Source organism: Syngnathus acus, chromosome 3 (genome assembly GCF_901709675.1).
Source record: "Syngnathus acus chromosome 3, fSynAcu1.2, whole genome shotgun sequence".
NCBI lineage: Eukaryota > Metazoa > Chordata > Actinopteri > Syngnathiformes > Syngnathidae > Syngnathus > Syngnathus acus.
Genome location: NC_051089.1, coordinates 18,517,118 through 18,544,729, shown reverse-complemented (window position 1 = coordinate 18,544,729; position 27,612 = coordinate 18,517,118). Strand labels below are relative to the sequence as shown.

The window sequence follows — 27,612 nt, the reverse complement described above, 5'->3', positions numbered from 1 at the left end:
CCTCTGGCTGCGACCTGTCAAGAAGCTCTTAATCCACATGCAGGTGTTGTGTGGAAGTCCCAGGTCCCCCAGTATATCCCCCAGTCTGTGGGGGAGGATGGTGTTAAATGCAGAGCTGAAGTCCACGAAGAGCATCCGCACATACATCTCAGAAAATTTGAATATTGTGATAAAGTTCTTTATTTTCTGTAATGCAATTAAAAAATAAAATGTCATACATTCTGGATTCATTACAAATCAACTGAAATATTGCAAGCCTTTTATTATTTTAATATTGCTGATTATGGCATACAGCGAAAGAAAACTCAAATATCCTATCTCAAAATATTAGAATATCATGAAAAAGTATACTAGTAGGGTATTCAACGAATCACTTGAATCGTCTAACTCGAAACACCTGCAATGGTTTCCTGAGCCTTGAAAACCACTCATCTTGGTTCAGTAAACTAAATCACAAGTATGGGGAAGATTGCTGATCTGACTGCTGTCCAGAGGACCATCATTGACACCCTCCATCAGGAGGGTAACACACAAAAATAAATATCTCAAAGAGCAAGCTGTTTACAGAGTGCAGTTTCAAAGCAAAAAGTCTGTTGGAAGGGGGAAATGTGGCAGGAAACGCTGCACAACCAAGAGAGATGACCGCAGCCTTAACAGCATTGTGAAGAAGAATCGCTTCCAGAATTTGGGGAGCTTCAATGACAGTGGACTGAAGTTGGAGTCCAGGTATCAAAAGCCACTGTTCACAGACATGTCCGGGAAATGGCCGACAATAGGTCAAGCCACTTCTGAACTCAAGATAACGGAAGAAGCGTCTGACTTGGGCTATGGAAAAGAAGCACTGGACAGTTGCAGAGTGGTCCAAAGTCTTCTTTTCAGACGAAAGCAAGTGTTTCATCAAGTCCAGAGTAAATGCAGCTGTGTACCAAGAGATTTTAGAGCACTACGTTTCCGTCTGCTGAAAAGCTCTATGGAGATGATGATTTAATTTTCCAGCATGATCTGGCACCTGCCCACAGTGCCAAAACCACCAGTAAATGGTGTACTGACCATGGCATTACTGTCCTCGATTGGCCTCCCAATTCCCCTGACCTGAACCCCATAGAGAATTTGTGGGGTATTGTGAAGAAGCTGAAAGACACCAGACCCAACAATGCAAATGAGCTAAAGGCCGCTATTGAAGCATCCTGGGCATCCATAACACGAAATATTAAAACAAAACCAGCAATAATAGTGCGGTTTGCAAGCAGGTAATACAAATACGAGCTATTGAAACCGGGGAGACGGCTGAAGGGATCAGACGTATACCTTAACGAGAATCTGATAAAGAAAAATGCGGATATTGCAAGAATGTTCAGCCCGTCTTTTAAGAAAACAGAAGAAAATACAATCTACATGGACTTCAAACTGCAAAGTATATATCAAACTAATCGGAACACCAGAACAAGCCAAAGTACTAGTCATCAAGGAGCTGGAGGAGCTGAGCAAATACCAATAAAACACACAACACTAAGGTAAACACAAACCACATTCATGACAACTCCTGATAACAAAAACCCATTAGGACTAGAAACCTTTGTATATACAGAACATAAATCACAGTAGTGTTGGCTCGTGAGTGAACGATTCGTTCAGAAGGAACGAATCCTTTCAGTGAACGAGAGTGAACGAATCACTTCCTAAAGTGATTCGTTCTTTTCCTTTCATATATAACTTCAACCAGTAGGTGTCAGTAATGCCCATTGAAGCTGGTGCTACCTCGCCGTAAAACAAAACGAAGAAGAAAATGATGTAACTTCCCGTTCACGAACGAGTCGTGAATTGCATTTCCCGTTCACCAACGAACGAATCTGTGAGTGAATCACTGAGTGATTCGCATTTCCAGTTCACCGCGAGAACGGATCAGTGAGGGAACGAATCCTGGCTTTCCCGTTCGCGAACGAGTCAATGAGTGAAATGCCTTCTTGTGCATCAACGGATCAGTCATTAAATATGTTGCGTCTCCTGGCGTGAACTATGGAAGCCAGAATGTAGATTTACGATTTACTTATAGTAGGTTTTAAATAACGTGTTGTGGCGTGCAAGGACTGGCGTCGGAGGCGGAGTGACAAACGACGGTGCCAACGGCAGTTGTTTTAATGACATTTATAATTATTCTCATTCAACAACGGGCAGACTCTTTTCCCCTCGAGATCCTAACACACACTCAACTAAACAGGAAATTCCCACCCGTGTAACTGTCCCACCGGAACTATGTAACGTGAACTTAGGTTCCGGGCTCAGGCGAGCGGGGGCTCCTCCCGCCGTCATGACTACTTTTTACCGCGGCACCATTGAGAGCGTCCTCTCCAGCTGTATTGCTGTCTGGGGTGGCAGCTGCACTGACTACGACTTGAAGGCCCTGCAGCGCATAGTGAAACGGCTAGTAAGACTATTGGTGCTTCTCTCCCCTCCTTGAAGGACATTTACACCTCCCATCTCACCCGCAAGGCGACCAAGATTGTGAGTGATGTGAGTCACCCCGCTCACTCTTTGTTTGAACTTCTGCCCTCTGGGAGGCGGTACAGGAGCCTGCGCTCCCGCACCACCAGACTCTCCAACAGCTTCGTACTCCAGGCTGTTAGGATCCTAAACTCGCTCCCCCTTTCAGCGTAGCGTCCTGTTCTTGCTGTCTGCTGTATGCACACTGGCTCGGTTTTGCCCCTCTTATTTAATGGGTTATTGGTCTATTATTTATTCATCGCTCATTTTATTTTATTTATTATTTATTATTTATGGTTTGTGCCTTCTTGTTTTTGTTTTGTGTCGCCTACTTGTATGTCTCGTCACCGTGGGATGGAGGAAACGGAATTTCGGTTTCTTTGTGGGTCTTGACATATGAAGGGATTGACAATAAAGCTGACTTTGACTTTGACTTTGACTTATGTCAACCCACTACACAAGCCCCCCCAGAATTCACCCATAGTCAAAATCGCCACGCCGGAAAGGGACGACAGCCCGACCACAGCGGGTGTAGGTGGCAGGGGCTGGCAGGGGGTCAGGGGTAGGGGGCGCCGCCGGAAAGACCGCCGGGCCGGACGGTCGTGTCGTCGGTCGGGCAGGCGGGAGCTCGGTCAGGTTGGAGGGGCGAGGCGCTGGGGGGCGTCCGCGGCGTGGGGCCTGCGCCAATTCCAAAGTCCGGGAAACATCCACGTGGGCAGGCTTAATCCTATCAACCGAGACAGTCTCAGGCCTACCGCCGATGTCCACGACCATGCTCTTACCCCCGTGCTGCAAGACCTTAAAAGGCCCGTCGTAAGGCGGACGCAACGGTCCGCAGTGGGCGTCGTGGCGGATGAACACAAAACCCGCCGAGCGCAGGTTGGTGGGCACCCGGGAAACAGGGGTGCAGTGCTGTGATGTGGGGACAGGTGCGAACGTCCTGGCAACTTCCAGCAGGGAGGACCGCTGCCTGGCCGCCGACCAAGGCGTTGTGGCGTCCGGAATGAAGTCCCCAGGAACCCGTAGTACCTGGCCGTAGACGAGTTCAGCAGACGAGGACTGCAGGTCCTCCTTAGGGGCCCAGCATGACCCAGGGAAGTCTGTCCACCCAGTTGCCATCCACCAGACTGGCGCGTAGAGCAGCCTTCATGGAGCGGTGGAACCGCTCGCACAGCCCGTTAGCCTGGGGGTGATATGCGGTGGTGCGGTGCAGCTTGACCCCTAAGTCTCTAGCAACCACATTCCAGACTCCGGAAGTAAACTGTGCACCCCGGTCCGAGGAGAGGTCCGAAGGTGTTCCAAAGCGTGCGACCCATGTGCCGATAAACGCCCGGGCCACGTCGGCAGCTGAGGTTGAGGAGAGGGGGACGGCCTCAGGCCAACGGGTCGTCCTGTCCACCATGGTGAGGAGGTAGGTGAAACCATGGGAAGGGGGGAGCGGGCCCACAAGGTCGATGTTGACGTGGTCGAACCTCCTCTCGGGGACAGTAAACGGCTCCAACGGGGCCTTGGTATGGCGGTGCACCTTCGCACGCTGACAAGCCACACATGAGTCGACCCAGGCCCGCACGTCTCTCTTCAGCCCTTTCCAGACGAACTTCTGAGCCACCAGCCTCACGGACGCCTTTCTGCCAGGATGGGACAGGCCGTGTATCGCCTCAAAGACAGCCCGCTGCCAGCCGGCAGGGACAAGTGGTCTAGGTTGGCCGGTGGAGAGGTCGCACCACAGCCTGACTCCTGAGTCGCCAACCGCGACCTCCTCCAGACGCAGCCCAGTGTCCGAGTCTTTGAGTGACTGGATCCCAGGATCTGAGGCTTGGTCAGCACTCATACCTGAGTAGTCGAGACCCAGCTGAACCGTGTGGATGACCGCTCTAGAGAGGCAATCGGCGACCACGTTGGACTTGCCGGCGATGTGTCGGATATCTGTGGTGTACTCGGAGACAAAAGACAGCTGACGCTGCTGGCGGGCGGACCACGGCTCAGCCACCTTGGACATAGAGAACGTGAGGGGTTTGTGGTCGACGAAAACCGTAAACCCACGGCCTTCCAGGATGGAGCGGAAATGGCGGATCGCCAACCAGACGCCGAGTAGCTCCCTGTCAAATGTGCTGTATCTGCGCTCCCTAGGGACCAGCTGGCGGCTGAAAAAGGCGAGCGGTTGCCAGGCGCCACCAACCCACTGCTCAAATACAGCACCAACTGCGTAGTCAGATGCGTCGGTTGTGAGGGCGACCGGGGCTCCAGGCGACGGGTGGACCAACATGGTGGCCTGGCACAGCGCAGCCTTAGTATCCTCGAAAGCCTTGACCCTCTCGGGGGTCCAGTCGATGTCCTGGTTGGGGGTCCTACCCTTAAGGGCCTCATACAGTGGGTGCATGATGTGGGCCGCCCGGCGTATGAATCGGTGGTAGAATGTAACCTTCCCAAGGAACTCCCGGAGCCCCCGGGCCGAATGTGGGCGGGGAAAAGCGGAGACTGCTTCCACCTTTGACGGGAGGGGGGTGGCCCCATTACTGCTGATGAGATGCCCAAGAAACTGGATCGACGGCACTCCGAAAACGCACTTCGCCGGGTTAACGATCAGGCCATGCTGGTCGAGCCTTGTGAAAAGGGCCCGCAGGTGCGCCGCATGCTCCTCCTCCGAGGAGCTGGCGACGAGGACATCGTCCAAGTAGACGAAGATGAAAGGCATGTCCCTAAGCGCAGAGTCCATCAACCGCTGGAAGGACTGGGCCGCGTTTTTCAGGCCGAAGGGCATCCTAAGAAACTCGAAAAGCCCGAAAGGAGTCACCACTGCTGTTTTAGGGATGTCGGCAGGGTGCACTGGGACTTGGTGACAACCCCGCACCAGGTCCACTTTGGAGAACAGGTGCTTCCCTGCTAGATGTACCGAAAAGTCCTGAACATGGGGGACCGGGTAGCGGTCGGGCGTGGTGGCATCATTGAGGCGGCGGTAGTCGCCACACGGGCGCCAACCACCATCTGGCTTAGGCACCATGTGGAGTGGGGAGGCCCACGGGCTGTCAGAGCGGCGAATAATGCCAAGGCGTTCCATGTTGGCGAACTCGGCCCGAGCAATTGTCAGTCTCTCCGGGTTGAGCCGTCGGGCCCTAGCGTAGATGGGGGGGCCTTTGGTCTCGATGTGGTGCTCGACCCCATGTTTAGCTGTGGTGCCGGCAAAGGTGGGCTGTGTAAGGCTGGGGAACTCTCCGAGGAGTTTCTGGTACATGTCGCCCTCGGAGAGCGAACTGGAGAGACTCGCATACTTCCCCTCATCGCGGACACATGCGAAGGAGGAGAAGGTTAACGCGTCCACCAGGCGGCCATTCTTAACATCCACGAGCAGTCCGTGGGCGCACAAAAAATCTGCGCCGAGCAGGGGGAAGGAAATGTCGGCAGTGACAAAGTCCCATGTGAAACGCTGCCCCCCGAAACATATGTCCACAGTCTTCGTGCCATACGTCCTGATGGGGGTGTCGTTGGCGGATGTTAAGGGTGGGCCGTGCAACCCTCCCGCGGCGTCGTCCACCGTAGCCGGCAGGACGCTCCTCTGGGCACCGGTGTCACAGAGGAATCTGCGACCCGAGAGGGTGTCCTCAACGAACAGCAGCCGGTTCTTTTTGCCTGCGCTCACGGCCACTACTGAGCGCAGGCTTTGGCGTTTCCCGTCGTGTTGAAGTTGCAAGGGGAGCGGCACCTTTTAGCCTTGGCACCAAAACGTGCATGGAAGTAGCACAAACCTGTGCTGGTGCGGCCGTCGGTTGCAGCGTGTCCTCTGCCAGGGGAAACGCCAGCGCCTGGGGACGTGTAGCTGCGTGTTGGGGCCAGCACATCAGGGGCGAAACGCTGGGTGGCCAAGTAGAAACGGTCTGCTTCCTCCGCCAGAGCACGCGGCTCCGCAATAGTCGTATTTGCGAGGGCCGTTTGTACGTGCGGCGGCATATGTCGCAGAAACAGTTCAATGAAAAGAAAATTCGGCTCTTCCCCACCCAGGAGGTTTAACATCATCGCCATGTGTTCAGAGGGTTTGCTGTCCCCTATGCCTTGAATAGCAAGCAGGCGCCGGGCTCGTTCGGATCGTGACAGTTCAAAAATCCTGAGGAGATAAGCCTTGAGCCCTGCATATTTATCCTGGGCAGGAGGGGAAGTGATGAAACTTACGGCTCTGGCTGCGGTGGAGCTTCCGAGTGCTGAGACGACGTGGTAGTAGCGTGTGGTGTCATCCGTAATTCCCCGGAGGGCGAACTGAGCCTCCGCCTGTGCGAACCACGTTGCCGCAGACGTCTCCCAAAACTCAGGCAGTCTGAGGACGGCGGAATGCGCCATGCCGTTTCGCTCGTTATTCTGTTCAGTCCCGAAATCTTCAGCGGAATCACGTCGGGGTCACCAGTGTGGCGTGCAAGGACTGGAGTCGGAGGCGGAGTGACAAACGACGGTGCCAACGGCAGTTGTTTTAATGACATTTATAATTATTCTCATTCAACAACGGGCAGACTCTTTTCCCCTCGAGATCCTAACACACACTCAACTAAACATGAAATTCCCACCTGTGTACCTGTCCCACCGGAACTATGTAACGTGAACTTAGGTTCCGGGTGAACTATGTCAACCCACTACAGTGTATGCATATATATGCCTAAATGTTGTTATCCAATACATCGACTGCAGTTCCACATTAGATTGCTGATTTGAAATGTACTTTTATTATTGTGTGAAGGCGATGAACATATGTTATTCTACACCATTAACTTTATTGTGTGAAGGCGAAGGCCTTCACACATATGTTATTCTACTCCATTCACTTTATTGTGTGAAGGCGATGGCCTTCACACATATGTTATTCTACACCATTCTCTATTATTATTATTGTGTGAAGGCGATGGCCTTCACACATATGTTATTCTACACCATTCTCTATTATTATTATTATTATTCTTCTCTTTTATTCTCCACACTTTTTTGACACGCTTCTTCTTCCACAAAATTCATCCGATTCACTCCATTCCACTTTTCACGTATTCCAAATATTCACGACACGAGCGCTTCCATTTTTCTCGTTCCGAAAATTTTCCGTTTTCGCAAAATTCCCAGAATTCCGACAAATTTTTCCCCATTCATTCTTAATGTCACATTCGACATTTCACAATATTTCGTTTTTCACCTCTCATTTCTACATTTTTCAACCGATTCAACCCATTCCAACTTTCAACTGTTCAACCTTTTGCCTACCTATTCCACAACTTCCCACTTACCAAAAATTCGAAATTTGAAATTCAACCAAAATTCTCTAAAATTTCGTTTTTCTACTCTAATTTCTACATTTTTCAACCGATTCAACCCATTCCAACTTTCAACCTTTTGCCTACCTATTCCACAACTTCCCACATACCAAAAATTCCAAATTTGAAATTCAACCAAATTCTCCAAAATTTCCTTTTTCTACTCTAATTTCTACATTTTTCAACCGATTCAACCCATTCCAACTTTCAACCTTTTGCCTACCTATTCCACAACTTCCCATTTACCAAAAAATCCAAATTTGAAATTCAACCAAATTCTCCAAAATTTCGTTTTTCTACTCTAATTTCTACATTTTTCAACCGATTCAACCCATTCCAACTTTCAACCTTTTGCCTACCTATTCCACAACTTCCCACTTACCAAAAATTCCAAATTTGAAATTCGACCAAATTCTCCAAAATTTCGTTTTTCTACTCTAATTTCTACATTTTTCAACCGATTCAACCCATTCCAACTTTCAACCTTTTGCCTACTTATTCCACAACTTCCCACTTACCAAAAATTTGAAATTCGACCAAATTCTCCTAAATTCCGTTTTTCTAGTCTAATTTCTACATTTTTCAACCGATTCAACCCATTCCAACTTTCAATTGTGATTCCTAATTTTCAAATTTGAAATTCGACCAAATTCCCCAAATTCTCGTTTTTCTACTCTAATTTCTATATTTTTCAACCGATTCAACCCATTCCAAGTTTCAATTGTAATTCCTAATTTTCAAATTTGAAATTCGACCAAATTCTCCAAAATTTCGTTTTTCTACTCTAATTTCTACATTTTTCAACTGATTCAACCGATTCCAACTTTCAATTGTAATTCCGAATTTTCTAATTTGAAATTCGACCAAATTCTCCAAAATTTCGTTTTTCTACTCTAATTTCTACATTTTTTAACCGATTTATCCCATTCCAACTTTCAATTGTAATTCCAAATTTTCTAATTTGAAATTCGACCAAATTCTCCAAATTCTCGTTTTTCTACTCTAATTTCTATATTTTTCAACCGATTCAACCCATTCCAAGTTTCAATTGTAATTCCTAATTTTCAAATTTGAAATTCGACCAAATTTTCCAGAATTTCGTTTTTCTACTCTAATTTCTACATTTTTCAACCGATTCAACCCATTTCCAACTTTCCATTGTAATTACAAATTTTCAAATTTGAAATTCGACCAAATTCTTCAAAATTTCGTTTTTCTACTCTAATTTCTACTTTTTTCTACCGATTCAACCCATTCCAAATTTCAATTGTAATTCCAAATTTTCAAATTTGAAATTCGACCAAATTCTTCTAAATTTCGTTTTTCTACTCTAATTTCTACATTTTACAACCGATTCAACCCATTCCAACTTTCAACTTTTTGCCTACCTATTCCACAACTTCCCACTTACCAAAAATTCCAAATTTTAAATTCAACCAAATTCTCCAAAATTTCTACATTTCTCAAGTAATTCAACACATTTCAACGTCATTCGGCAGCATTCCCCGAAGAAGTTATTCATACATTTCGCCTTCACACGCAATTTCTCCAGAAATTGCACATTCTAGTTGTGTGAAGGCGATGGCCTTCACACATATGTTATTCTACTTTTTCACTTTATTATTATTATTATATTTTATTCTCCTCACTTTTTTGTCCCGCTTCTTCTTCCACATAATTCATCCGATTCGCTCCATTCCACTTTTCACGTATTCCAAATATTCACGGCATGAGCGCTTCCATTTTTCTAATTCCGAAAATTTTCCGTTTTCGCAAAATTCCCAGAATTCCGACAAATTTTTCCCCATTCATTCTTAATGTAACATTCGACATTTCACAAAATTTTGTTTTTCACCTCTCATTTCTACATTTTTCAACCGATTCAACCCATTCCAACTTTCAACTGTTCAACCTTTTGCCTACCTATTCCACAACTTCCCACTTACCAAAAACTTCACATCTTTTATTTTGAAATTCAACCAAAATTCTCTAAAATTCCGTTTTTCTACTCTAATTTCTACATTTTTCAACCGATTCAACCCATTCCAACTTTCAACTGTTCATCTTTTGCCTAGCTATTCCACAACTTCCCACTTACCAAAAACTTCACATCTTTTATTTTGAAATTCAACCAAAATTCACTAAAATTCAGTTTTTCTACTCTAATTTCTACATTTTTCAACCGATTCAACCCATTCCAACTTTCAACTGTTCAACCTTTTGCCTACCTATTCCACAACTTCCCACTTACCAAAAACTTCACATCTTTTATTTTGAAATTCAACCAAAATTCTCTAAAATTCCGTTTTTCTACTCTAATTTCTAAATTTTTCAACCGATTCAACCCATTCCAACTTTCAACTGTTCATCTTTTGCCTACCTATTCCACAACTTCCCACTTACCAAAAACTTCACATCTTTTATTTTGAAATTCAACCAAAATTCACTAAAATTCCGTTTTTCTACTCTAATTTCTACATTTTTCAACCGATTCAACCCATTCACACTTTCAACTGTTCATCATTTTTCTACCTATTCCACAACTTCCCAAAAACTTCACATCTTTTATTTTGAAATTCACACCCAATTCCTTTTTCCTTTCTCATTTCTACATTTTTCAACCGATTCAACCCATTCCAACTTTCAACTGTTCATTATTTTTCTACCTATTCCACAACTTACCAAAAACTTCACATCTTTTATTTTGAAATTCACACCCAATTCTCCAATATTTCCTTTTTCCCTTCTCATTTCTACATTTTTCAACCGATTCAACCCATTCCAACTTTCAACTGTTCATCATTTTTCTACCTATTCCACAACTTCCCAAAAACTTCACATCTTTTATTTTGAAATTCACACCCAATTCTCCAATATTTCCTTTTTCCCTTCTCATTTCTACATTTTTCAACCGATTCAACCCATTCCAACTTTCAACTGTTCATCATTTTTCTACCTATTCCACAACTTCCCACTTACCAAAAACTTCACATCTTTTATTTTGAAATTCACACCCAATTCCTTTTTCCTTTCTCATTTCTACATTTTTCAACCGATTCAACCCATTCCAACTTTCAACTGTTCATCATTTTCTACCTATTCCTCAACTTACCAAAAACTTCACATCTTTTATTTTGAAATTCACACCCAATTCTCCAATATTTCCTTTTTCCCTTCTCATTTCTACATTTTTCAACCGATTCAACGTATTCCAACTTTCAACTGTTCATCTTTTTGCCTACCTATTCCACAACTTCCCACTTACCAAAAACTTCACATCTTTTATTTTGAAATTCAACCAAAATTCTCTAAAATTCCGTTTTTCTACTCTAATTTCTACATTTTTCAACCGATTCAACCCATTCCAACTTTCAACTGTTCATCTTTTGCCTACCTATTCCACAACTTCCCACTTACCAAAAATTCCAAATTTTCAAATTTGAAATTCAACGAAAATTCTCTAAAATTCCGTTTTTCTACTCTAATTTCTACATTTTTCAACCGATTCAACCCATTCCAACTTTCAACTGTTCATCTTTTGCCTACCTATTCCACAACTTCCCACTTACCAAAAATTCCAAATTTTCAAATTTGAAATTCAACCAAAATTCTCTAAAATTCCGTTTTTCTACTCTAATTTCTACATTATTCAACCGATTCAACCCATTCCAACTTTCAGCCGTTCATCTTTTGCCTACCTATTCCACAACTTCCCAATTACCAAAAATTCCAAACTTTCAAATTTGAAATTCAACCAAATTCTCCAAAATTTCGTTTTTCTACTCTAATTTCTACATTTTTCGACCGATTCAACCCATTCCACATTTATTCACTTTATTCACCTTATGCTTCCCACATTCACTCCCATTCACCCCCACTTCCACTATGCTTCCACAATTCAACCCTTGACCCCCAATTCCAGTGTGGCGGCCATTTTGGATTGACCCTGAAGTGCCCCCAATGAACCCAGAATGAACCGGAAGTGCCCCAAATAGACCGGAAGTGACCTCAGGTAAACCGGAAGTGACCCCAAATCAAACCGGAAGTGACCCCAAATGAACCGGAAGTTACCGTTTTAAACCGGAAGTGACCTCAGCTAAACCGGCAGTGACCTCTGCTAAACCGGAAGTGACCTAAATTAAACCGGAAGTGCCCCAAATAAACCGGAAGTGACCCGAATCAGACCGGAAGTGACCTTATTTCAACACTAAGTGCCCCAAATAGCTACATTTGCGCTAACTTTTGCATTTATTGTCCGATTAAATCCGTTTCAACATTTTAACCCCAAAAGTGAACCTCCTGAAGCCATTTTTCTTCGTTTTGTTCCAAATTTCGAAATTTAGCCTCAAACGGTCCGTGCGTCTTCTTGCTATTGTTAGCACGCTAGCATCTGCGGTTGTTACTGTTAGCTTGTTAGCGCGCGTGTAAACGACATATATTCTTCAAACGTTGAGCGATATAGTCCTTCCGTCTTCCAGCCTTAAGACGCTCTAACGTGAGCAGTGATTAGTAGGGGTGTAACGATTCATCGATACACATCGATTAATCGATATAATGCTCTACGATTTATTGGCATCGATGCTAAACGTAAACATTGATTTATATCGCCGTGTTTGACCTCGGACATTAGATGCGACTTTATTTTGAAATCCAGTTCATTGTTGCTTGCTTCCTCTTTCCGGGAGCAGTACGCGGCGTGTTGTGTTGTGAGCAGAGCAGGCACGTGAAAGGGGAGCCGACAACTACGCGGCTCCTGGGCTGGTGCTATGGCTAGTGTCCAAGAAGACGAGGGAATTCGCTCCCCTTTGGGCTTCAAGTCATTCGTTTGGAAGCACTTTGGATTCCAAAGAAAAGATGGCTCAACGGACAATTAAAATTATTGTAAATAAATAGTTCAGTGGTGGCTCGGTGGGGCACTGGGTAGCACGTCCGACTCACAGTTAGGAGGGTGCGGGTTCGATTCCACCTCCGGCCCTCCCTGTGTGGAGTTTGCATGTTCTCCCCGGGCCCGCGTGGGTTTTCTCCGGGCACTCCGGTTTCCTCCCACATCCCAAAAACATGCTTGGTAGGCCGATTGAAGACTCCAAATTGTCCCTAGGTGTGAGTGCGAGTGCAAATGATTGTTTGTCTCTGTGTGCCCTGCGATCGGCTGGCAACCGGTTCAGGGTGTCCCCCGCCTACTGCCCGATGACAGCTGGGATAGGCTCCAGCACTCCCGCGACCCCCGTGGGGACTAAGCGGTTCAGAAAATGGATGGATGGAAATAGTTCAGTAATGCACTTTAAAGTTAATGGTATTACAAAAAAAGAAAGAATATTCATTTTTCTGTACTTATATGAGAAAAAATATAGGAATTTGATAACGTTCAGTGTTAAAATAAGCACTTTGTTTACTCGTTTACTTACTTGTTTACAATACTCGGCGCACGGCGACCGGATATGACGTCACATTGTAGTTTTTTTTCCCCCTCGCGCTTACTTGTAGGCCACAAATCGGCGACCAAATATGACAATAGGTGTAAATAGGTTCAACATAAGAGGCGGTTGCTGTGTCGAATTAAATATTTTATATTAAACTTTGATTCTTTCAATAATCGCAATAATATGTATGTAAATGTCTTTATTTCATCGGGACATCGGGACTTTTACGGTGGCGCACGGCGACCGGATATGACGTCACATTGTAGTTTCCCCCTCCTCGCTTTTACTTGTAGGCCACAAATCGGCGACCAAATATGACGTCACATTGTAGTTTTTTTCCGTCGCGTGTACTTGGATGCAACAAATATATATCGAACATAATGGTTTTCGCTATTCTTAAGCATACTGTAATATAAATAAATGTTGATGTTTAGTAGACAAACAACGCATCTTGACAACCGGTTGTGTTTCAGTGTCCTATGTTGAAAAATCCATGTACATTTTGGGGTTAAATTGATGCGTTGGAAAGTGACGTCACCACGCCAAGTCTCGCGTGAGTTATATCCGCTTATCGCGATTGTTGCAGCCCGCGCGCAGTGGTCGGTCACAGACGGCGGTTATCGAAAGAGACTGTTGCTGTGATTGTGTGCGTCTTTGCCAAAAAGTAAGTATAGACATTTATGTGTTACATTGTTTACTGTTGTGCTGTTTATCTGCTCCCAGATTGTTTCGTGTGTGCGCCGTTTGGTTGGTAGCTTCGGCGATGCTTTACATAAGAAGTCGTTTATTTGGTTTATTTTCTCAGTGAAGCATTGCCGCTAGCTAGCTAGCATTAGCGAAACGTCCAATAGCTCGGCTCCGGAGTTCAATAGGCGTAAAGAGGTTCAACATAAGAGGCGGTTGCTGTGTCGAATTAAATATTTTATATTAAACTTTCATTCTTTCAATAATCGCAATAATATGTATATAAATGTCTTTATTTCATCGGGACTTTTACGGTGGCGCACGGCGACCGGATATGACGTCACATTGTAGTTCCCCCCTCGCGTTTACTTGTAGGCCACAAATCGGCGGCCAAATATGACGTCACATTGTAGTTTTTTCCCGTCGCGTGTACTTGGATGCAACAAATATATATCGAACATAATGGTTTTCGCTATTCTTAAGCATACTGTAATATAAATAAATGTTGATGTTTAGTAGACAAACAACGCATCTTGACAACCGGTTGTGTTTCAGTGTCCTATGTTGAAAAATCCATGTACATTTGGGGTTAAATTGATGCGTTGGAAAGTGACGTCACCACGCCAAGTCTCGCGTGAGTTATATCCGCTTATCGCGATTGTTGCAGCCCGCGCGCAGTGGTCGGTCACAGACGGCGGTTATCGATAGAGACTGTTGCTGTGATTCTGTGCGTGTTTGCCAAAAAGTAAGTATAGACATTTATGTGTTACATTGTTTACTGTTGTGCTGTTTGTCTGCTCCCAGATTGTTTCGTGTGTGCGCCGTTTGGTTGGTAGCTTCGGCGATGCTTTACATAAGAAGTCGTTTATTTGGTTTATTTTCTCAGTGAAGCATTACCGCTAGCTAGCTAGCATTAGCGGAACGTCCAATAGCTCGGCTCCGGAGTTCAATAGGCGTAAAGAGGTTCAACATAAGAGGCGGTTGCTGTGTCGAATTAAATATTTTATATTAAACTTTCATTCTTTCAATAATCGCAATAATATGTATATAAATGTCTTTATTTCATCGGGACTTTTACGGTGGCGCACGGCGACCGGATATGACGTCACATTGTAGTTTCCCCCCCTCGCGTTTACTTGTAGGCAGCAAATCGGCGACCAAATATGACGTCACATTGTAGTTTTTCCCCGTCGCGTGTACTTGGATGCAACAAATATATATCGAACATAATGGTTTTCGCTATTCTTAAGCATACTGTAATATAAATAAATGTTGACGTTTAGTAGACAAACAACGCATCTTGACAACCGGTTGTGTTTCAGTGTCTTATGTTGAAATTGAAAAATCCATGTACATTTTGGGGTTAAATTGTTGCGTTGGAAAGTGACGTCACCACGCCAAGTCTCGCGTGAGTTATATCCGCTTATCGCGATTGTTGCAGCCCGCGCGCAGTGGTCGGTCACAGACGGCGGTTATCGATAGAGACTGTTGCTGTGATTCTGTGCGTGTTTGCCAAAAAGTAAGTATAGACATTTATGTGTTACATTGTTTACTGTTGTGCTGTTTGTCTGCTCCCAGATTGTTTCGTGTGTGCGCCGTTTGGTTGGTAGCTTCGGCGATGCTTTACATAAGAAGTCGTTTATTTGGTTTATTTTCTCAGTGAAGCATTGCCGCTAGCTAGCTAGCATTAGCGGAACGGCCAATAGCTCGGCTCCGGAGTTCAATAGGCGTAAAGAGGTTCAACATAAGAGGCGGTTGTTGTGTCGAATTAAATATTTTATATTAAACTTTCATTCTTTCAATAATCGCAATAATATGTATATAAATGTCTTTATTTCATCGGGACTTTTACGGTGGCGACCGGATATGACGTCACATTGTAGTTCCCCCCTCGCGTTTACTTGTAGGCCACAAATCGGCGACCAAATATGACGTCACATTGTAGTTTTTTTTCCCGTCGCGTGTTATCGACAGAGACTGTTGCTGTGAATGTGTCACTTCCGGTTCATTTGTAGTAATTTCTTTACGGCAGAAATGCATGGCGTCTTTCTCCCTGGAGTCCCTGTGGAAGTTTGAACATTTTCTCCAAACATAAGAAGATTCACGTTTTTATGCTGTGTTGTATCTTATTTTTCATTGGTAGAGTTTGTGTGCAAGAAATATTTAAAATTCCCAAACCAAAATATTTGTATTTAAAAATAATATATTTTTAAAATATTTACATTTTGATGGAAATGTATGTTCAAGTACAGTAACTGATTTCTCTCTCTCTCTTCCTCTCTAGGCAGTTGAATTGCTTTGATCAGGTAAGGTGTGGATTATGATTATTTAATTTCACTAATGGCATCAGACGTTTTCAGACAGATTTATAGTTTTTTGTGGGAGAGATTTGGCATACATTACGTTTGTTGTGGTGCTTGACACATTGTCCAACTGTTACTTCCCAATTTGAACACTAGGTGTCACCCAAGTGACATTAAAAAACTGATGTGGCGCTGTCGCTTCGTTGCAGTGTAAACAATAAAAGAAATATAAAATCGATCGAATGCGGATGTTAATGCATGTTTTATGTGTGTTTGTGATACTATTGGTTGAATGTGTCATATTCAAACGCTAATATTAAGATCACCCTTTTGGTTTTCTAACAAATTGTGACTCTTCAGTCGTGTTGTGTGCAAATAGCGACTATTCCTCTAAGTTTTTGTATCATTGGTTTGTATGGTGACAGTTGTGACCACTGTGTGGATGTGTTTGAAGTGAATAATATTCAAATGTTTATGTTCTGTTCTTGCTTAATTTTGGTTAAGTAGATTTCGTGCTAAAAATATTTAAAATATCAAAATGTGTATATTTTAAATAGTCCTGCAACATTTTGTACGTTTTTTGTACGCAGATGTATGTTCAAGTACAATAACTGATTCTCCTTTTGTCTCTGTTTGCAGAGTTCATTCGCTTTGACCAAAGGTGAAGTGAGGATTATATCCAGCCAGCTAACCATGCTTCCACCCATTATGCAATAAAAGTTTCATAGTGATGATGTTTAACTGTAAAAAATGCTGTTTGTTCTTTGTACAACATACAATTAGATGCAGAGATCCTGTCACCTGTTTGTAAATGCGTTTATACAAATGCTATTGTTAGGAATATTACAATCTTTTAGCATTTACTGTTGTGCATTTTATCATTCATTTTATGTGGCCACATAATAAACACATGCTTTTCTGCAAAGAATTGCTAACCGAATTTCACATTTTATTATAAATTGTCATGCAAATTTCTAGTATACGGCGGTTCAGCAGTGACAGTAAAAATAAGGTTGCGGTGCCACCATTTTTTAAAGCTGACGTGAATTACAAGAGAAGTAGAAAGATGGTACCGTTGTAACAAATATTTGAACACTGTGGTTGACTTTAATTAATGCTTTTATGCTTTTTGTACCCCTTCTCCCCAGGCTGCCGACTGAGTCCCACCCCAACCCTCTTTATCGCTGCTCCACCTTTTGTCTCTGACTTCTTTCACTCACTGTCCATCTTGTGGTGTTGATAAGACCCAATTTGTGGTGTGGATAAGACCCAATTTGTGGTGTGGATAAGACCCAATTTGTGGTGTGGATAAGACAATTTGACGTGTGGATAAGACAATTTGACGTGTGGATAAGACAAAAACCCTTTTTGGGCTGTGCATTGAAATATCACCTTGCATCGGGGCCTGACTGTTGAGACTTCATTACCTGCTGTGTGGAATCCAATTGAGAAGTGCAAGACACGAGCCATGCCACGCAAAAGCAAGAAGGCGCAAGCTCTCAAGGTAAGCTGGCAAAAGCGTAAAAACGACACAGACTCTGGAAGTGCAGATAAACCAACAACTGCCAAAGAATTGATGGCCATTGAACCTGAAAACTCTATGGAGGTAATGATGTCTACATCTCATGATCCTGTAACGTGTGTTTTGGCATCCTACAGTCAGGATCATCCAAAGTATGCTGATTCCAGAAACAGTCAGTGTGCTGCAAACTCTGCTACATTTCTAGCTTTCCTGCAGGAGATAGACAATGTGACCAGTGCTCACCTGGACCTTGTTCTCGATCGAGGCAATGAGCTCTATGTGGCTACTGTGGCTGTGCTGAAAGCAGAAGGACGCTACGAACATCATCATTTGGCAACCGATGAAATTCCATCCATTGTGAATGGCTTTCACAAACAACATGTGTTAATAAAGTATCAGTCAATGTATGGTCTTTTCAATTCCTCTATTGCTGATGTGGCATTTATGATGCTCTGTGACGGACTTCAGTGCCTGGTGTCAGAGGTAAATTATGCTCTTTTGGTCATGAATTCATTGTTTATTGCTGTTTTCCGAAACCACCAAGGCAGATATGGCTATTTTGATCCACACACCAGAGAACGTGATGGTCTCCCTCTGCCCTCCGGTGCACCACGTGGTACAGCTGTCATGATGCTTTTTACATGTTTGAACGATCTGATAGATAAGCTCATACAGGTGTTCACTCTGGCTGGTGCCGCTCCCACTACTCAATATGAATTGATGCCGGTAAGTTTTCAACCTATTGACAATGCAAGTGACCGTGAAATGGCGACTGATGTAGAATCTTCTCTTATGAGAACACACAATGATGACGCTATGTTTAGCCAGTCTGCTGCTGAGATGACACAGCGTGTGGTGACGGGTGAGTCCAAACCATGTGCGAGCAAACACGAGTCCATTGAAAGGGTACATGACAACAGTAAAGTGGTATGTGCACAACAAACACGAGATGTGTTGAAAATTGCGAAATCCAAAAGGAAAACATTTCAAAGACGAACTCAAGCCCAACAAAAGATAAATGATAAAGCTATGGGGAGAATCACAAAACAAGAAACAAGGCGAATACACGCAAACATGAAAAAGAAGGAAAGATACAGCCAAACTCCAGAGGTTAGACAACGTAAAAAGTCTTACATCGTGACTCGCTACCAGCAAGACCTTAATTTCCGTGTAAAACAAAAGTCGTTCGCAGTCGACCGCTATTGCAAATATGACACAATTAAGATGAAACAGCGCAAATATCTCAAGCAGAGATACAGTCACGATGATAAATTTCGGACCAAAATGTGTTCCTATATCAAGGAAAGGTATGGTCATGATGGTGAATTTCGGCGCAAACAGCGCTTGTTTATCAAGCAGAGATATGCACTTGACGATGAATTTAGGCGCAAACAGCGCTTTTACATCAAGCAGAGATATGCACATGACAATAAATTTAGGCGCAAACAGCGTTCCTATATCAAAGAACGTTACGCACATGATCCTGCATTCAGATCCAAGCAGAAGGAAAACATGAGTTTGCGCTGGAAAGCCAACCATGATTCATCAATGAGGACAGATGCAATGCGCACTGCAATGAAACTGCTACAAAAATACAAAGTCATCAACAGATTATGCAAAGAGAGAAACGACCATGCAATCATGAAAGCTGTTGCACTATTCCAAGCTCTGGTAAAAAATGGACCGACTTTTGTTTGCACAGTTTGCCACCGAGCATTATTTCCCAATCAAGTACGCCAGCTGATCCAATATAAGAAAAACAAGGACGTTGTTGCACGTTGCCTTACACGAAGGTTTGTTCATGTTTGTAATCGTGAATGTAACACATGCTGCAAAGTACCGGATGAGAGAAAAATGGAGTGGATATGTCACACCTGCCATGCACATCTCAAAGATGGTAAAATGCCAGCACTTGCTGTAAGTACCAATCTCCAACTTGCAGACATTCCCACTGAACTGTGTGATTTGAATATTCTGGAAAGACATCTTGTTTCAAAATGCATTTCATTTGCCAAAATTGTCCCTCTGCCAAAGGGTCAACAACGAGCCATCCGTGGGAATGTTGTGTGTGTACCATCAGAAGTGGAAGAAACGGTCAATGTCTTGCCCAGACTAAGAAGTAGGTCTCAGGTGTTGAGAGTGAAACTGAAAAGACGACTTTGTTACAAAGGACATCAGATATTTCAAACTGTCACTTGGTCCAAGTTAATGAGTGCCCTGATAAAACTGAAACAAATTCATCCGCAGTACAGCAACATCACTATTCGCGATGATGCTGACCTTTGCGACCCGACGCTCACTGATGACGATAGCAGCTCTGATGAAGACGAAATGAACGAAAGTGACTACAATGAGGAAGACCTCGAGGCAATCCACACATTTGAGAGGGATGCTCTCTGTGAATTGAATAGTGACTCACAGAACGATCCTCGTGGTAATGTGCAAAAACAACAGAGTGCTGAAAATGTGGAAGAAGGTGATGCACCAAACGGTGGGGTTATCCTGGAGTCATGTCTCCAACCAAATGATGTGTCAGAGGAAATTATGAGTTTTACTCAAGGCATTTACTGTGTGGCTCCTGCAGAAAGAAATAACCCGGTAAGCTTTTTCAGGACTCCCAAACTTGAGGCCATGGCATTTCCAGTGCAGTTTCCAACCGGAATAAACACCCTTGATGAAGAGAGACAAATAAAACTCACACCAAGCAAATATTTCAAAACACGTCTGTGTTGTGTGGATGAACGTTTTGCTCGTGATACAAACTACTTGTTTTTTGCTCAGTTTGTGACTGAAATTTACCTGGCAACATCAAGCATGAGAATCCAGCTACGCAAAGGTAAACCTTTTACCAGGGATGGTCGGAGGATAAACAATGCTATGCTGCAGGACAAACGTGAAGTTGAGAAACTGGTGCGCAGCAAAGATGCAGTCCGTTTTATGACGCCCCTGAGAGGGACGCCGGCCTATTGGGAAAGAACCACCAAAGATCTTTTTGCAATGATCCGACAGCTGGGTACACCCACATTCTTTTGCACATTTTCTGCTGCCGAAATGCGTTGGGAAGAGGTCATCACTGCCATTAAAGCGCAACAAGGTGAGGTGGTGAATTTTGCTGAACTTGACTGGGCCACAAAGTGTGAAATCCTACGCAGCAATCCAGTGACGACAATGCGCATGTTTGACAAACGTGTGGAAGCTCTGTTCAGAGATTTGATCCTCTCTCCGCAACGACCGATTGGTGAAGTCGTCGACTACTTTTACAGATTAGAGTTTCAGCACAGAGGGAGTCCTCACATTCATTGCCTCATATGGGTTAAATAGATGCCCCTGTATTTGAGGAAGCCTCAGAAGGAGCCATCTGTGGTTTTGTGTCTCGCTACATCTCGGCTCAGCTGCCGGACCCAGAAAAGGAACCCGAATTGTATAAAAAAGTCACCGAAGTTCAGATGCACAGCAAAAGTCACTCCAAATCGTGTGTCAAACATCAAGGTGCAAACTGCCGATTTGGTTTTCCCAAACCGCCGTGCGAAACCACAATGATCATCACGCCTGCAGCCTGTGAAAATCAAGATCGACACAAGGAGAAGCAGGTGGTGGCAAATGACAAGCTTGTTCGTGTGCAGCGTTTGCTGAATGAACCTGAAACCTCATCCCTGACTTTGCCGCAGCTTTTGGCTAAATGCGAGCTCACCGATGCTGAGTACATGGAATGTTTGTACATGACCGCCTCAAAGAGTTCTGTTGTGCTCAAGCGAGATCCGAAAGACTGCTGGGTGAACAACTACAACCGCCATTTGCTCCTTGCCTGGGATGCCAACTTGGACATCCAGTACATTCTGAATGCCTATTCGTGCATCGCGTACATCTGCAGCTACATCAGCAAAGCTGAACACGGTCTGAGTCAATACCTGAAATCTGTTATTGAAAACTCACGCAATGAAAATGTCAATGAGAGCGATGAAATGAAACAAATCATGCAAGCGTACTCAAAGAAAAGAGAAGTGAGTGCTCAGGAGTGTGTCGCACGCGCGTGCGGCTTGCATATGAAACAGTCCTCTCGCAGTGTGGTATTTGTACAAACGAGTGACAATCCGCTGAAAATGAGTTATCCTCTCTCACTCCTTGAGGGCAAAACGCAGGAGTCTCATGAAGTGTGGATGACTGGCCTGCCAGACAAATATAAATGCAGACCCCAAACGAAGGACTTTGAAGTGATGTGCTTGGCTGATTTTGCATCAACGTGCAGAATTGTTTACGGCAAACAGGTAAAAGGCAAAAATGTTTTGCCTCTGCTGAACGACATGGGCTTTGTCAAGAAAAGAAAAGAAAAAGCTGCGGTCATCAAATACTGCAAATTCTCAGAACAAAAGAATCCTGAGGAATATTACTGCTCTTTGCTCAAGTTGTACCTGCCTCATCGTGCTAATTGCCAGTTAAAATCTGAACGCTGTCCCTCATACCAGTTGTTTCATGATCATGCTTGTGTACAGTTACCATATAACGACTCTGTGGAGCGTGTGTGCGAAATTGTCAAAAGGAACAGAGAAAGGTATGAGAAACACAGTAAAGACATTGACGATGCCATCCAAGAGGTGGAGGAGAGTGGGCTTGTCATAAACGAATGGTGCCACCTGGCCCCTGAGAGTGAGTTGCAAAGACTCGAATGCATTGAGGAAAGCAACGCGAGAGATGAACCAAATGACAACGTGGAGGAAAATGTCCCGGACTATAACGTAAGGTCAGAAACATCTGAAATTTCCATTGCGACAGAGGCTGCTGCCATCGATCCCGCAGTGTTACGTGACATGTATCGGAACCTGAACCAAAAGCAAGCGTCTGTTTTCTACAAGGTCAGAGATTGGTGCATAAAACGTGTGTGTAACTCAAAGCCGATCGAGCAGTTCTTCTACTACATCAACGGTGGCGCCGGGACCGGCAAATCGCATCTGATCAAATGTATCCATGCAGAGGCTACCAAAATACTGCACAGACTACCACGGCTGGCTGAGGAGGCCGACATTTCCAAACAGACGGTTGTTCTCGCGGCCTTCACTGGCACGGCGGCATTCAGCATTTCTGGGACAACTTTGCATTCTCTGCTCAAACTGCCCAGAAGTCTCAAACCCCCGTACCACGGCCTGGGCAATAAACTGGACGAAGTCAGAGCCGAGCTGTCGATCGCCGAAATACTCATCATCGACGAGATTTCCATGGTGTCCAAAGACCTCTTTGCCTATGTGAATGCCAGGTTGAAACAAATCAAAGGCATCGATTTACCTTTTGGTGGCATGTCTGTTCTTGCTGTTGGAGATTTCTTTCAGCTCCCTCCCGTGAAACAGTCCAAACCTCTATGCGTGTACGATCCCACTCGGCTGGACCACTGGCGTGACACCTTCAAAAAGATCACGCTCACCGCCATCATGAGGCAGAGAGACGATGTTGCCTTTGCCGAACTGCTGAACCGACTCCGGGTCAAAGAGAAGTCTGATGAACTGTCGGAACTGGACAGAGCTCTGCTTGCTACAAGGTACACTTCTCCAGAAATGTGTCCAAGTCATATTCTGCATGTTTTTGCCACCAATAAACAGGTAGATGGCCATAACTCTGCGATGCTGAATCTGCTTCATAAGGACATTGTGCAAATTGATGCAGATGACTACAAGAAGGACAAACAAACTGGCAGAATGGCGAGGCAAACTTCCCCTGTGCAAGGCGCTAAGAGCGAGCTCCCGGACTCAATCAAAGTTGCCCTCGGTGCTCGTGTTATGCTCACGCGTAATTTTGATGTTCGAGCAGGTCTGTGCAACGGGACGTTTGCAAAAATTGTGGAATTGGTCAACTATCCCAATGAAGCCCGTGTCCAGAAAGTTGGGTTGGAACTCGATCATGTGAGTAACACAGCGCGTGCCGCTAACCGTGTGTACATTGACAGACAGGAGGAAAAGCTGAAAAAGCCTGGAGTGACGCGGCGACAGTTTCCCATCAAGCTTGCTTTTGCCTGCACGATCCACAAGGTACAAGGCATGACAACATCAGAGGCCGCTGTTTCGCTGAAAGGCGTTTTCGAACACGGCATGGGGTACGTAGCTCTGAGTAGAGTGACTTCGCTCAGTGGTCTGCATATTCTGCATATGGACGAGAGAAGACTTCATGCAAATCCAGAAATCACTGCTGCTCTTGCTGAGATGGCAGAGGATTCTTTGGAGAGCGTGATGCCCCTCCTTCACGTGATGCCGTCGGTAGATCGGGCAAATCACCTGGTTGTCGTCCATCATAACACCGAAGGGCTGTCTTGTCATGTGCAGGACATCAGGTGTCACCACGAGCTGCATTTTGCTGATGTTTTGTGCTTCACGGAGACACACCTTCAAGGATCTGTGGCTGATGGACGTGCCTGCTTGGAAGGCTTCACGATGTTTCACAGGAACCGAAGAGATTCTTACACAAACTGTCCTGACTTGGCAACAAAACTCGGTGGCGGCGTAGGTATCTGTGTCAAAAGTCACATCGCAGCCCAGGAAAAGAAATACATACAGGGTGTGACCGACATGGAATTTGTTGTGGTGAAACTTGAAGCTCCCCTCAATGTGTTGATTGCTGCCGTTTACAGGCCTCCAGGCAACAGTCTGCGCACTTTTCTGCCAAGCTTGGGAAATCTCTTGCGGTACCTTGAAGTAATGGACCATCATCAGATCTTGGTATGTGGAGATTTTAATGAAGATATGCTATCTGCCTCATTCAAGCCCATTCTCGATTTGTTTCGCTCAACAGGTTACACGCAACTCATAACCGCTGCTACCACTGACAAAAACACATTGCTTGACCTAATTTTTGTCTCTCCACCTCAGTGTGCTCTTCATTCAGGTGTCTTGCAAACGTACTACAGCTATCACAATCCTGTTTTCTGTGTTTTGGCCGCTGACAGGTAAGTCACAGCTAAATCATGTGGTTCAGCATTTGCAAAAAGGATGGAAATCAGAACGTGAACGTCGTCGTAAGTGTATAATATTAGTGGTGGGATGTGGTGGGTGATTTGTTGCCTTTAGGTGAGATGGGATCTGGGGCGAAGGTTGCTCAAAATGACAAATGAAAGAAACCTGAAAATTCAAAATAAATAATAACTACAGACCTATGTATCACATACTTTATGTTTTCTGCAGATAGTATAAATATAGCTGACCTCATGTCTCTGGTAGGAAGATAGTCCTGTAGGTTGAGATGGAATAGTGGTTGGGGGTCGGTGAGGAATCAAGTTGAGTTAAGGGAAGGCAAAGGCTTTTTAAAATTTCAAAAAGCCTTCCCTTAACTCAACTTTTTAATTTTTAAAAAGCCTTCCCTTAACTCAACTTTTTAATTTTTTAAAAGCCTTCCCTTAACTCAACTTTTTAAAAATGTTACTTTTATTATTTAAAATTTTAACTTTTAAAACTTTTAACTCTTTTAAAAATGTTACTTTTATTATTTAAAATTTTAACTTTTAAAACTTTTAACTTTTTAACTTTTTAAATTAACTTATGGTTGAGATAAGGGGAGACTTTTTAACTTTTTAAATTTTACAATCAAATTTTAAAGATGAGTTAAGGGAAGGCATTTTAATTTTTAATTTTTTAATTGTTTTGAATTTTTATTTTGGATTTTTTTGAATGTCATAATCACGAGGCGAGAACAGAAAACAGATGAGGTAAGTTGCTCGTCATGAAACATGTTTTTTCCTTTCTTTCTAAAGACAGTAAATGCTGCTATTTCACTCTTTTGTATTGTAACAGTTTTTATATGGCGAAAGCAGGTCATCCCAGAATGGAGGCCAGAGGTAGGCATGACATATCACCTTATTGTAATGTAATTATAACTTTGTAACATGTTGTAATTTCTAGTTAAGCTTGTGTAAGCCCTCTGTAGAATCATACATTTTCAATCAATTTTGCTGGATTGTCCTTTTTTCTCCACAAAGACCTTGAGCATGCAAAAACATTCATCATGGACCAACGACTCCCAAGCAGACTCAAGGCACGCCACCCCTACAACATGGCAGCACAAGAGATGCTCAATTCCATCCCTGAAGACATCTCCAGAGATGCCTGGCTGGCAGCAGCTTGGAAGCAGGAGTGGGAGGCAGCTGGCCCCTCCCTGATGCACCGTCATGTCTGGGAACCAGGAGACGGCGCCATAGGAGGAGACGAACTACCTCGCCAGCAGTGGACCACACTGAACCGCTTAAGAACTGGTGTTGGGCGCTTCAACACGTCTATGCGGCAGTGGGGACTGGCGGACAGTGCGGCATGCGAGTGCGGAGCCCCCGAGCAGACAGCCGACCACATCATCAACACCTGCCCCCTATGTTAAGGGACCCTCAGAGGCCGACCTCTTCGACCTGGGACCAGAGATGCTGGCGTGGCTCCACTACACCAAGTTGGAGCTCTGACGTTACACCAGAGAGAGAGAGAGAGAGAGAGAGAGAGAGGGAGAAAGAGAGACTCCCAAGCCAGGGTGGCAAGAAGCAGGACTTCTCATTCCTCTGTAAGTAGCCAATTATTATTGACTATTGTCACAAAACACTCTCTTTAATTTTGAATGTCTTTTTCAACTCATGTCCTCAACCACCTCTATGTTTTTTCTTCTTCAGTTTTTTATGTTGCGTGTGGCTCCACATGCTCCATTTGTCTAGACCATTTGTTTGGCCACCTTGGTACTCAATGAGAGCCTGTCTCGCCAAAGAAATGACCGAAATTTTAAGAAGATCCATGGGACCAATGTTATTCTCCTTTTCTATTGACTCCAAGCAACATGTAAGTAATTGTCATTCCAAATTGAATGTGTTCATGTCATTCACTCTTTAGTAGATGGACACAAGTTGTACATATGCTTGATGTATGACTGTATTGTAATGTGATTTTTAAAAATGAATTAATTATGATGTTATATTATAGCACAGCGAGAGCCAAGACTTTCCAAAAGACCTGTACAAGGGAGGCCAGCATCATGAAACACAAACTCCTAAACCAGCATGGTAACACACAGGACTTCTTCTGATTCTTCTGTGAGTAACCAACAAGGAACATTTTCATGACGCATTTTGCTCCTTTTCCTCAACACCTCTTTCATGTTTTTTTTAGCATGTTCTTGGGTCTTGCCTGTGGTTCTACACGCATCCAGAAATGCAGACAAAGAACAGCTTGGCCTTTAACAGTCGGAAGCCTCTGATTTTACTCTACTAAGCCTCAGATACAGTCTGTTTTTCTGTTCTCATTCATTCATTTATTCATTCATTCATTCATTCATTTATTTATTTATTTATTTATTTATTTATTTATTTATTATATTTTTGCCTCAAATTATGTTTGCATTATCTTTTGTATAACAGCGTCTACAATCATGTTACACTTAAACTCTTAAAAAATAACACTGAAATTAACATAACATCCATCCATCCATTCTCTGAACCGCTTAGTCCCCACGCGGGTCGCGGGTGTGCTGGATCCTATCCCAGCTGTCATCGGGCAGTAGGCGGGGGACACCCTGAACCGGTTGCCAGCCAATCGCAGGGCACACAGAGACAAACAACCATTTGCAATCGCACTTCAGTCGGCCTACCAAGCATGTATTTGGGATGTGGGAGGAAACTGGAGTGCCCGGAGAAAACCCACGCATCCCGGGGAGAACATGCAAACTCCATGGAGGGGCGGAGGTGGAATCGAACCCGCACTCTCCTAACTGTGAGGCGGACGTGCTACCCAGTGCTCCACCGAGCCGCCCTTAACATAACATTCAAAATAAAAAATAGCATCCCCATGCACAAGCATGATTTTCTTTATGGCATATTTTTGCCCCACTGCCATCTTTGATTCAGCTGGAAAAAGAATCATACTGCATTTTTGTCCTAAAAAGCACACTTTCTTTTCTTGCGTTTGGTTCATTATGTT

At 44.1% G+C, this 27,612-nt stretch overlaps 1 protein-coding gene and 2 long non-coding RNA genes across 3 annotated transcripts; all 3 read left to right on the top strand.

The window, feature by feature from the left end:
* Window positions 1-16,109: 16,109 nt before the first annotated feature.
* On the top strand, window positions 16,110-17,439 carry LOC119120084. The gene is made up of 3 exons (XR_005097433.1): window positions 16,110-16,173; window positions 16,810-16,831; window positions 17,319-17,439. It is a non-coding gene; the product is annotated as an uncharacterized LOC119120084 (long non-coding RNA).
* Window positions 17,440-17,467: 28 nt separating this feature from the next.
* LOC119120863 lies at window positions 17,468-23,476 on the top strand. Its single transcript, XM_037248087.1, has 6 exons — window positions 17,468-18,619; window positions 19,727-20,290; window positions 20,474-20,528; window positions 21,014-21,693; window positions 21,958-23,219; window positions 23,281-23,476. The coding sequence occupies exons 1-6, from the start codon at window positions 17,639-17,641 to the stop codon at window positions 23,282-23,284; spliced, it is 3,546 nt and encodes a 1,181-aa protein (XP_037103982.1). The 5' UTR covers window positions 17,468-17,638; the 3' UTR covers window positions 23,285-23,476.
* A 2,684-nt stretch (window positions 23,477-26,160) lies between these two features.
* On the top strand, window positions 26,161-27,144 carry LOC119120089. The gene is made up of 4 exons (XR_005097438.1): window positions 26,161-26,209; window positions 26,316-26,478; window positions 26,620-26,729; window positions 26,806-27,144. It is a non-coding gene; the product is annotated as an uncharacterized LOC119120089 (long non-coding RNA).
* The last annotated feature ends 468 nt before the right edge of the window (window positions 27,145-27,612 follow it).